The sequence below is a fragment of the Alexandromys fortis genome, unplaced genomic scaffold (assembly GCF_014885135.2).
Source record: "Alexandromys fortis isolate MF-2015 unplaced genomic scaffold, M_Fortis_MF-2015_v1.1 scaffold_140, whole genome shotgun sequence".
Classification (NCBI taxonomy): Eukaryota; Metazoa; Chordata; class Mammalia; order Rodentia; family Cricetidae; genus Alexandromys; species Alexandromys fortis.
The window spans coordinates 3,537,496-3,549,745 of NW_026068048.1; the positions used below are offsets into that span (position 1 = coordinate 3,537,496).

At 50.6% G+C, this 12,250-nt stretch overlaps 1 protein-coding gene across 1 annotated transcript in view; it reads right to left on the reverse strand.

Moving 5' to 3' along the window:
* Nucleotides 1–2,727: 2,727 nt before the first annotated feature.
* The window catches only part of Gpi (glucose-6-phosphate isomerase), a 28,074-nt gene continuing 18,551 nt past the window's right edge, over nt 2,728–12,250 (reverse strand). Inside the window, exons 10-18 of the mRNA XM_050118977.1 lie at nt 8,442–8,502; nt 8,035–8,078; nt 7,770–7,922; nt 6,663–6,792; nt 6,458–6,534; nt 4,161–4,289; nt 3,366–3,441; nt 3,185–3,251; nt 2,728–3,100 (exon numbers count right to left, since the gene is read on the reverse strand). Of these exons, the coding sequence (XP_049974934.1) occupies nt 2,965–3,100; nt 3,185–3,251; nt 3,366–3,441; nt 4,161–4,289; nt 6,458–6,534; nt 6,663–6,792; nt 7,770–7,922; nt 8,035–8,078; nt 8,442–8,502 (873 nt within the window). The 3' untranslated portion in view covers nt 2,728–2,964. The remainder of the gene's footprint in view (nt 3,101–3,184; nt 3,252–3,365; nt 3,442–4,160; nt 4,290–6,457; nt 6,535–6,662; nt 6,793–7,769; nt 7,923–8,034; nt 8,079–8,441; nt 8,503–12,250) is intronic.

The window sequence follows — 12,250 nt, forward strand, 5'->3', positions numbered from 1 at the left end:
CACCCCTGTGTCCAAGAAGTCTGGGATGATTGGAAGCCCGTGACCTGGGAGTTGTCCAGGTCCGGACTCCAACTCCCAGTCTGCCAAGCGTTGACCTCCTCCCCCGGGGAGGGTCAGAACCACTCCCATGAGCTATTTAGGCTGGAGAAAGGAACGCATGGTTTTTGGGATTTGTGTGGGTCCTCCCCTCTGTCTCTCTCCCTCGCCATGCTCCCCGCCACCAGAGTGCCGCATTTATTAAACACGGGCATTTTAATTTGGTCTAATCTGGTCTAATTGGAGTTGTGTCGGCAGAGTGGCTTTTCTTAAACCAAACAAGGGGTATTTTTGAAATCCACGTAACAGAAAAATTCTGGTTCTGGCCAGCCCAATATTTGTTTTTTATTACTGTGAAAAACCAACTTAACGAAGTTGACTTTTCTTTGCCGTGGTTAATTTAGCATCGTGTAGAGCCACCTAAGGGAAGCCTCAGGCTAGGAATTGCGTACATCAGGGGGGTCGGTGCCACCTGTGATTGCCTTGGTTTATAACTGATGCAGGGAGCCCCAGCCCCTTGTGGGATGGAGCAGGCCAGCAAGCAGTTCTTCTATGGTTCCTACTAGGATTTCTCTCAATGATGTATCGTGACCCGAAAGGATAAGCCGAGTAGCACATCTGGGTTCCACTGCTTGGAGAACACATGGCAGTGTGAGACCGTCAAAGGTGGCAGCCAGGATGCAGAGAAAGAAGTCAGCAGCAAAATCTCTTCAAGTCACTGTTAGGGTCCAAGAAGAAAAAAACCCAAAGAAGACCAACAACCATGCATGCAATAACAAGAGTGTTCTACTGATTTTAATGTTGGGGTAGCAATAGAGCAACCCCAAAGAAGGTCACAAGCTTACGTGGAGTTAGGGGAATTCCAGAGAGGGGGGATTAATCTTGGGCTGATTGGTGGAGGAAAGATTAGAATGGGGGCTGATTGGTGGAAGGTCCTAGCGGTTAGGGACCTTCCAACAGCAGGGTAGGAGAAGCTATCTTTAGCCTGCAGAAGTCTGGGAGCATCTGCTGAGCTAGCAGAAGGGCTTTTGGGGCCTGCTGATCCAGCAGAAAGGCTTTGGGGGTGCTTGTAGATGATCACCTGTAAATTGTGGTTTTCATGAGACCTGCTTGATCAGCTCTGTCCCATTCTAGTGAAGTAAAACTAGGATCTGGTCTCTACCAGGGCTCTGGTCTGCTGCCTCCCATCTCCCACTCCAGCCTTTTCAATCTCTCCCCCTGGGAGCCAGTTTTCTCCAAGCCCCACCTTCTGCTTCTACCACTTTCCAATAGCGCCACCTGCTGGACAGGAAACCCTTACTACCCCAACCTTGGGAAAATTTGTGAAACCCAAACCATACAGTGAGTGTAGCCATCCTCCAGCAGTGACTGGCCTCCCTTGAACGTCCAGTACCCGTTTACCTCATCACAAGTCATGTCTGTATGTGCACATGATAGAATGGACCCAAGTCACCAAGCTACATCTGAGACCCTCCTAACTATCACCCTGTTTTTTGAGACAGGTTTGCACTGTTCAGCCAGACAAACCCAGAACTTGTTCCACAGCAAAGGCTAGCCTCAAATACGCTGCGGTACCATTTAATAATCTCATTACTGGGTGTGTGTCGGGTTGGGGATAGAGGCGCGTGCCAGCACATGTAGAGGTCAGAGGACAATTTCGGGGTCAGTTCTCTACTTCCACCTTTTATATGGGTTCCACGGATTGCATTCAGGTGACCAAACATGTGCCAAGTGTTCTTATTCACTGGCCCACAATTAACATGAAGTGATTTAACTGTTAGTCAATCCCACACCAAAGATTCGCCTGACAGCCAGGATGTGACAGTTATGCCCAGCTAAAACTGTCTTGAGGGCTTTAATCGATGCCTCCACAGTCAAGAGCACTCGTTGCTCTTGCAGAGTACCGAGTTCTGCTCTCAGCACTCCATCTGGGCGGCTCACAACGAATCAGCACATCTCCAGGGGATCTGATGCTCTGTCCTGGCCTCCATCAGCACCAGCACTCACTTTACACTCACACAGACATAAACACAGGTTTTTACAGGCTGGGTCTGATGAGGTGGCTCAGTGACTAAAGGAACTTAGTATCAAGCAGAATGACCCAAGTTCGATCCCCAGACAAGGTGAAAGTTGATCACTCCTAGAGAAGCTGTCATCTGACCTCCACACATGCGCATACATTCACACACTAAATAAATATATCATTTAAAGAGAGTCTATCCCAGGGGCTGGACAGATAGCTCAGAGGTTAAGGGCACTAACTGCTGTTCCAGAGTACCTGAGTTCAATTCCCAGCAAACACTTGGTGGCTCACAAGCACCTGTGATGAGATCCGGTGCCCTCTTCTGGGCTACAGGCATACATGCAGGCAGAACACTGCATACATAATAAATAAGTCTTAGAAAAACCCCTCCCATCCCTAAGTTTTGACACCAAAACAATAAGCAAACGAAAACCTAGTCAGTGGGCAGAAAGGTTTCCAGGCCTCCAATCCAAGGTGAGGAGCGGAAGGTGAAGATAAGACTGGAGGCCAAGTTGCCCTCCGACTGCACTGCAGATCCCTGTCCCCTCCACTGTGGATCTGTTCTCCACTGAGTCAAGAGCCAACGAGGGCACGAGCCAGGTCACCCACAGCCGACAGCCGACAGCCGACGCACCACCTCAGGAAACTTAAGAGGCTGAACGCACGCCTCCTCTACAGCATCTTTATTCTAGATAGGATGTGAACATGGGTGAGAACGATCAGATGCATCAAAGCACTTCAGCCTGCTTCAACAGGGTGGGTAGACGGCAACTCCACGCAAGTCTCCCCAAAGCCTTGAAGTCCAAGCCCACGAGTGGAGGTGTGCTCTGGGCAGGGAGGGGCAGGACCATGCAGTGCATACAGTGAAGAGGGACAAGGACTCGTCAACAGGGCTGTGGCTGACTTTATTCTATTTTGATGTCCCGCTGCTGCTTGATGAAGCTGATCAGCCCATTCGTGGAGGAATCGTGCGAGGTCACGGCAGAGCTGCCCTCCAGCTCAGGCTCGATTTTCTTGGCCAGCTGCTTCCCCAGCTCCACCCTGCCAGGGAGGGGCAGAAGAGGAAAATGAGCCAAGTTCCAGAGCCAACCCAAGGGCACAACAGACCCTTGCTCAGCAACTCACCCCCACTGGTCGAAGCTGTTGATGTCCCAGATGATGCCCTGAACGAAGATCTTGTGTTCATACATGGCTGCAGAGGAAGGAGCGGAGGGTGTCCATGAGGACCTGCCCTCCCTCTCTCCCTCCCTCTGCTACCCCATCCAACTGATGCCAAGCCTGTCAGTCCCATCCTCTCCCCACTCACCAATCAAGGCTCCCAGAATAAATGGTGTGAGCTTGGTGAACACAATCGAATTGGTTGGGCGATTTCCTTCAAACACCTGAAGGAAGTAAGACACATGCAGAGTGAGAGACTCTGGAGCACTCAGGCCTAAGTAGGATGTCTGTGCACACCCTCCAAAGGCTCAGGGAACTCCACCCAAGAGGGGCTGGGAAGACTCTGAGAGCCTTCCAGACACAACAGAGCTGTTAGAAACTCACGTGGACTGTGACAAGGTGCACAAGTCCAAACCTAGAGACAATCCCACACAGGAGAAGTAGACACAAAGTCACACCTCTAACCAGGAAGCTATCTGCAATGCTAGTGACTGGGAAGGGAACATCAGTTTTGTTCAACAGAGTGGCCCTGGGTCTATCAACCACATTCCAGGCCAGGATGCAGACCAAGGAACTGCTGGGTCAATACAAAGCAGGTTCCACGTCTTTTTGTTCATTTGCTTCTTATGCTTTGCTGTTGGCTTTTTATTTTTTTTTTCTTCTTTTAAGAAAAAGAATATGAAGTTGGATGGGCAGGTGGGTCTGGGAGGAATTGGGGGAGGAGAAAGAACATTGCTAACATATATTGTGTCTGGGGGAAGAAAAGGTTTTGAGAGAAAAGTCACACTGCCCCAAAGGTTGGGACATTTAAATCTGGGAGAACAGACCCTCCCCTATGTGGGACAACCAAATCATACCATGAGCCCCTACCCTGGCCCCCTCAATGCTACCCCTCGAGCTCCCGCATGTCACCCGAAAGCTGAAGTTCACAAACAAGGCTGACCTTGTGTGGCAAGAGCTTCTCCAGGTCCTCTGGGCTCTTTCCTGCAGCCTGGAGTTCCTTCTTAGCCTCTTCAAGTGACTTTCCCTTCATCAGGGCCTCCGTCTGGGCCAAGAAGTTGGCCAGGAGGATCTGCAGAGAGACATACAGTTACAGTCGCCAGTACGGCCAGAGTCCACTTCTCAGATGGGGGTAGTTCCAGCATGGTCCACTCACTCAAAGCGCAGTTGGGATGCGGAAGGAGGGCACATCTGATAACAAGAGGGCTGGGAACAATGCTAACTAGCCCTTTTCCTTTTAAGGGAGGTATTAATTGGGGACGGAACCCAAGTGCCAATCCTTTCTTGAAATCTGAGACGGGTTTTTGCTCAGTTACTCAGGCTGCCCTGAACTGGGATCCTCCTGTGGCATCTTGGCCTCCTGAATAGCTGTGATCACGGGTGTGTGCCACCTCGCCAAGCTTCCCAACACAATATTCAGTCCTTGCCAAGGTGTCATGCCAATGACTGTCTTTTACGACTTTAAGAGAGAGAGGTGCCAGCTGGAGGTGGCACATGCCTTTAATAGGAAGGCAGAGGAGAGAAGTTCTGTGAGCCAGCCTGGTCTACACAATGAATTCCAGGACAGCCAGAGGTACACAGAGATGCTGCCTCAAAACAAACAAACAAACATCAAAACCAAAAAAAAGGAGAGGCACTGACACCCCCTTTTCTTTCTTTTTTTTTTCTTTCTTTCTTTCTCTCTCTCTCTCTTTTTTTTTTTTTTTCTCAAGACAGTGTTTCCCTGTGTCACTTTGGAGTCTGTCCTGGAACTCACTCTGTAGACCAGGCTCGCCTTGAACTCACAGAGATCCACCGGCCTCTACCACCCAAGTGCTGGGATTAAAGGAATGCGCCGCCACCACCCGGTGGCACTCGCTTTTCTGGTTGAATTAAGTCAACAGTGCCACATCACAGAAGGGTAGCCTGGGATGTGCTGGCACACGCCTGGAATAACCACACTCAGGAATCAGGAGACTGCGATTTAAGGCCAGTCTGGGATGTATTGTGTGACCCTGTTGCAAAATAATAAACAAAGACACTTAGCTGCCTGTAAGGAACCAGATGTTGGTCCTCCACAGGGTGGGAGATTCTGCCAGAAGCCTGAATGAACAAGTATTTCCCCAAGAGTCTGGCTGTACCCTAACTGTTAACTCAACATAGCCTAAAGTCATCCAAGATAGGAGTTTCAACTGAGACACTGCCCAGATCAGACTGGCCTGGGGGAGGAGGAGGGGATTGTCATGACTGTGAAATGATGGAGGAAGGCCCACCCCACTGTGGGTAGGACTGTCCCTAGATAGCTGGCTCGGGACTGAATGAGAAAACTAGCTAGGCATGAACCTGAGAGCAAGTCATCAAACAGCATTCATCCGCAGTTTCCTGTTGTGGAATATTTAACTGGGCAAAGATGTGTTACATTTGTGTAAAGGTTTGTTACATTTGTCTCTGCTGCATTTGTTTAACATGTAAGGATGTGTTACGCTTGTTTGTGCTGCATCTGTTTAATTATGTAAAGCTGGGTTACATTTGTTTCACCTTGCCTGCCTAAGGCACCTGATTGGTCTAATAAAGAACTGAATGGCCGGCCAGTAGCTATGCAGGAAAAGGGATAGGCAGGGCTGACAGAAAGAGAGAATAAAGAGGAAGAGAAAGCTAGAGGGAGGAGGGAAACAAGAGAAGAGAAGGAGGGATGCACCAGGGGCAGGAAAGCGGGCAGACACCAGCCAGTCAGACGCAGAGAAGCAGTGAAAGGAGGACATACAGAAGAAAGAAAGGTAAAAGCCCAGAGGCAAAAGGCAGATAAAGAGAAACTGCTTAATTTAAGTTAAAAGAGCTAGCCGGAAACAAACCTAAGCTTGGCCCAGCATTCAAAACTAAGTCTCCAAGTCAGGACTTGGGAGCTGGTTGGTAGCCTAAAAGAAAAAGCCTGCCACATGTAGTGGTTTCGGCTTCAAGCTCTCGCCCTGGTTTCCTACAATCATGGACTGCAGCCTGTAAGCTGAAACAACCCTTCCATCCCCCAGCGTTGCTCTTGTCTAGAGGCCTCTTAACAATAGCAGAGACGGAAGGAACTAATACACCTTTTAGGAGGTAGGAACCCAACCCTGACTGATGCTGGGCTTCTGATTCTGGGAACTGAGATAACAGACTGTGTTTTAAGAGAGTAAATTTGAAGCTAACTGCTGAGCAGGGCAAAGCTGCAGGAGGGCGGTCTCAGAAGCCTGAGAAGGATGGGGAGGGCCGAGACAGGCTTCTTACCTTGTGATGCAGACCTTTCCGTATGGGGTGCTGGGTCTGGACGGGGATGAGGAAATCACAGGGTATCATCTTGGTGCCTGTGAAGGGCACAGTGGTCATCCATACAACCCCAGCCCATGGTACTGCCCGAAAAGGGAGGTCCCTGCTACCCCAGCCTCATCCGGCCAGGAACCACACCCACTTGTCCAGGACAAACGAGCCCTACCTTGGTGGATAAGCTGGTAGAATGCATGTTGGCCATTGGTCCCTGGCTCCCCCCACACAATGGGGCCTGTCTGGTGGTCTACCCGGACACCGGACTTGGTGACATACTTCCCATTGGACTCCATGTCGCCCTGGAATGAGGACAGAAACTCAACCCTCTACCTGCAAGATTCCCCTTTTATAAACTGTGCCTGGATCCTTCCTGGGGTGCCTCAGTTTCATATGGGAGCCTGTAAATGTGGGTCCTCAGGCTTCTGAGCTTTCTGGCTTAGACCACCAGGAGAAGATGGATGAGGAGGAGGAAGACTCTCTTTAAAAACAAAATTTGTTATTCCTCTAGATAGCCTGAGGTAACTTAGGAAAATGGCTCACTGTTCTCTTGATCCAGAAAATCTTTCAAAATCATGCAATTTGAGAGGTTCAAACCTTGTTCACCTTAGGAATAATGAAGGGACTTGGGAGATGGCTTAGTAGTTAAAGAGCATTTCCTGCTCTTCCAAAGGACCCAATTTCAGTTCCCAGCCCCCACATCAGGCAGTTCACAAGCATAAGTAACGCTAGCTGCAAGAGATTCCATCAACTTCTTCTGGCCTCCATGGGCACCATGCACACGTGTCATAAAGATACATACAAACACACATTAAAAGAAAAGGGGAGAGAGGAAACTGTGAGTAGATGGGTGTGCCCAGACCAAACAGTAGGGCTGAACACAGCGTCAGAGGCCCATAAGAGTGCTGATTTTTGTTGCATGTGCTTACAAATGCAGAGAGGTTGGGTGTAGTTTCTGGTCATTGACTATATCCAGGTGAACAAAGACTCCAGGTTGGGCCACTATAGGTCGTGGGGGTCCCAGCTCACACCATCACCCAGAACAACAACATGTGAGAGCCAAAGAGGAAGACACATGCCCACAACCAATCCAGGACGAGTCTGGCCAGGGCACCTCTCACAGCGGCGCGTTTCAGCTGATGACATGGGCAGAATAGATTTGTAAGCAAGATGTGCTGTGAACCCAGGAGTGAAGATGTGCCACAGACATACCCAAGGGCAAGGGGAGACCCTGGAACCTGCCACTAGACACTTCTATGGATAGCCTGGCAGCTAGTACCTGCTGGAAGTAGGCAGCAAAACGGTGCATATACTGGTCATACGGCAGCATGGCATGGGTCTCACACCCAAAGCAGTTGATATACCAGATGCCCAGAAGAGCCAGCAGGACAGGAGCATTGTTCTCCAGGGGTGCCGTGCGGAAGTGCTGGTCCTGAAAGAACAATAAGGTGGGTAGGGGCTGAGCAGCTGTCAGGAAGAGGAGGGAAATGGGGAAAGGAAGGAGGGAGCAGAACCCATAATGTCTCAGGCCACTCTGCACTCACCATCCAGTGAGCCCCAGAGAGCAGCTGTTCGAAGTGGTCAAAACCTGTGACACAAAAGTAGCATCAACAGAAGTGACCACCTGCCGTGTCTTCTTGACCACCCCACATCTTCCTGGCAGTTGGTCAGTTTTTTGTTTTTGTTTCGGGTTTTTTCTGGAACTAGGAAATGTTGGATGTGGATCCAGAAGGCGGCCTGGGAGAAAGAGGGGCCTGCAGAAAGCCTTGCTCTTCAGAGCTGGCACAGAGCAGAACACCAACCCTGGCTTTTTTCTCCCAGAACTAAAAGAATAAATGTTTCTATGTAGGAGCAGAGAGGCTGGAAGCCTATGGGATAAGCAAGGCATTCAAGGATGCCACCTCAACCTCACACTAGGATACTGCCTCCTGAAGGTGACTCAAATACATACCCACGTGCAGAGCGATGGAAAGTCCAATGGCTGACCACAGCGAGTAGCGGCCGCCTACCCACTAGGAGAGAAAGAAATGGCATTGAAGGAGGGCGGGCACACCCTACCCCCTCCCTCCTGCCACGCCTGCCCCTGGAAAGTCACTCTTCCCACAGGTACAGCTTAGAGGGCTTGACCCAAGTCAACTCTGCCCAGTCAGACAGCAAACCAGGCTTTAGTGACTGTCCACGCTGGCCAGTGACGCAGACTATACGAGGGATGTGGGATGTTACCGTGGCTGGCCTTTTCTTCTCAGCAGACCCAAGTCCTCAAACCTCTGTCAGCTCCTGTCTCCTTGGCACTGACAGGCAGCCTCATAGATGTGTCAGTCTTTGCCTTCTGAGTGTTCACAGAACCAGGACCTCATACCTGTGCTCAACACATCACGACCTGTTCCAGTCCCTGCTTTCTCAGTGCTGACAGAAAGGGATCCCAGTCTGTGCTAAACCTGCTTCCTCAGATGTTGACATACAAACCTGGTCCCAACCCAATCTCCTCAGATACTGGCAGACCAAGCCCTCCTACCTGTGCACACCTGCCTCAGACATAACTTAAGAGCCTCATACCTGGGCCTACCTTAGTGCCTCAGGCACTGATGGACTTAGTGACTCATACCTGGGTCATCCTCATCTCCTTGGATACTGGCAGACCAAACACTCATCCCTGTGCTGAACTCACCTGCTCAGACACTGATGGACTAAACCATAAACATGTGCCCACCTCATCTCCTAAGAAATTGGTAGACCAGAGCCCCATACCTGCATTTACCCTATCTCCTCAGATATTGGTAGACCAGAACCCCATACCTGCATTTACCCTTTCTCCTCAGAAGTAGGTAGACCAGAGCCCCATACCTGTACCTACCCTTTCTCCTCAGAAATTGGTAGACCAGAGCCCCATACCTGCGCTTACCCTGTCTCCTCAGAAATTGGCAGACCAGAACCTCATCCCTGTGCCTCCCCTTTCCCCTCAGCCACTGACAGACCAGAACCTCATCCCTATGCCTTTCCTGCCCCACTAATTCACCTCTATCTACTGTCTCCTAGGTTATTGACGGATCCACCTCATTTTCATATTTACCCTGTCTCTTCCTTCGGTCACCAACAGACCCCAAACCTCAGACACTCACAGCAGAGCTCATACCTCTACCTACCCTGTCGTCCCATACGCGGACAGATCCAGAATCTCGGGCCCATACCTACCATATCATCTTGGTCACTGATACACTCAGAGCCTTTGTCCAGACAAGACAGTGACTAAACTTCCACCTACCATGTCTCCTCACACACTCAGAGTCTCAGACCTGCACCCATTCCATCCCCTCAGGCACCAAAGGATCCATAGAGGGCACCAGATCTCATTATAGATGGTTGTGCATCACCCATGGGGTTGATGGGAATTGAACTCAGGACCTCTGGAAGAGCAGTCAGTGCTCTTAACCACTGAGCCATCTCTCCAGCCCAAGAGAAAATTTTTATATAGAGTCTGGAGCTGAAGTGTAACCACGTGGCATCCAGAGAAGCATTCCAGAGTAGCATACACCAGAGTCCTGTGCCAGGAACAGCCTTTTACATGAGAATTAAAACTCACAGGAAACCACAGGAGCAAATTCCTTTCTTAGGTCTCTCAGGCTGACACAGGACTAGAACCCCACGAGCTGCACAAGAGAGGTGCATTAGCTGTCTTCTGCAGGCCTGAGGAGACAGGCTGGGAGGAAGCACAGCAGTGTGAGGTGAAGGGGGGTGAGAACGACAAAGCTGAGTGGTGGGGTAGCAGACTGAGAGAGAGGCACACATGAAGACAGGAAACCCCAAGAAGCCTGAGGTTAGACCCCGGGCTGCAGAGGGCCGACGAGGAAGTTCACACAGGAGGAACGCAAAGACTTAAGGATCCAGGTTTAGGCAGAGCCTTACAACAGCAACCATCCCGCGGGCCCGTTAGGCGAGACACGGGCTCTGAGATCATGCCTAGTGGTCAGCAGCCCTCGCACTGACAAGTTTGGTTTCTGACCTCGGCTCAGAGAAACAAGGTCAGATTTCACTTCTCGGGGAGCCTCGCAATGCCAAGCAGGGCCTGACCCGAACCTCTGAGCCCTCATAATTGTCCCATTTGTATCCCTAGGGCAACTCAGACCACACAACAATGACAAAGCCAAAGATCCCCAGACTGTGGTCAGGCAGCAGGGCTGGCTTGGTGCATCCCACCTCTAGGCCGAATCCTACACACACATTATATAACTGGTTGTTTTCATCCCTTCCTGTCTTCCCTCAGTGTAGGCCCCAGGCATATCTATCTCTGGTTTCAAAGTCCTTGCTGAGAGGACCGTATCTACTTATGTTTAAATCAGGGTTTGCAGATGCCCTGCAAGGCCTACAGCACTCCTTTACGGGCCAGTGTTGTGTGTCTGACCTGAGAGGCCACGACAACCAGCATGAGCTGGGCTGTGACTCCGCAGGCCTGGTATACCTACCTTTAACGGAATCTTCTGAGAACAACTCACCCCTACCTACCCAGGTTCAACCTGAACTCCCGACACAGGCAATGCTGGGCCCACCTGCCCACCTGTGCTCAAGGAGGCTCCTTCTTAGTGGGACAAAGTTTCCATTTAAGTTCCATTAAATCTTTAACTTAAAGATTTAATTGATTATGTCTGCATGTATACCTGCAGGCCAGGAGGGCACCAAATCTCATTACAGATGGTTGTGAGCCAACATGTGGGTGCTAGGAACTGAACTCAGGTCCTCTGGAAGAGCAGCAAGTGCTCTTAACTGCTGAGCCATCTCCCCAGCCCCAAATTTCCTTCCTTGTAGTCTGATGTTGGCTCTCCTGATCTCACTTCCTGGCCAGGTCTACCCACCTGTGCTGGGCCCTTCGGTCTTCAGACAGTACCTGGCCAGTTCCACCTGCCAGTATTTGAGCCCACATCTCCAGAGCATATCCAACAGGCCATCTCTACCCGAGTCTGGCCCTAGCTTCTCAAACCTGGATGGCCCCTACTCCAAGCCTTGACCATGCTTCTCTGGCTTCTCCACAAAGGCCCAGGTGTAACTCCGACCTTTGAATCCAGCTCTAGGAAAGGCCAACTCTACCTACCCATGTTCAACTCAGGTCTCAGTCTCCATCTGGCAGACCAACGGCCTGCCTCTGACCCTGGCCCTCCAGAACACAAATGATAAGCCAAGGTCGCTTACCTGCGGTCAGCTTTAATTCCCACACTTCTAACCTGTAACTGTCAGGCCAGGTGCATCAGTGCATGCCTTTAATCCCAGCACTCGGGAGACAGAGGCAGGAGGAACTCTGTGAATTCGAGGTCAGCCTGGTCTACAGAGCGAGTTCTAGGAGACCAGCTCTGCCCAGGAGTACAGTATACATCCTGGCTTCTCTGAATGTCCTTGGCGGGTCATGGCTATCTATCAGGATGTTGACCATGACTCACCAGACATATGTGGAAGGTCAGCAAAACATACCTCTGCGTGTTGGAGCACACAGCAGATGGGCCAACTCCACTTACCTATATGAGATTCTAGGTTTTTCAGACCATGACCTCCTCATACGGTGCCTAATGAAAGAAGTCCGCTTACCTGACCCTGATCCTCACACTCCATCCATACCTGACAGGCCAGCTCTACCCGTCTCTGCAACATAGCCAGTTCTGCGACCCTGGGGCTCCACAGACTCTCACCCAAGATCCCTGTCCGCTCACGTGTTAATGTCACTCTCATCAGAATGGTAGACCAAAGATTCAAGGTAAACACTCCACGGACCTTACC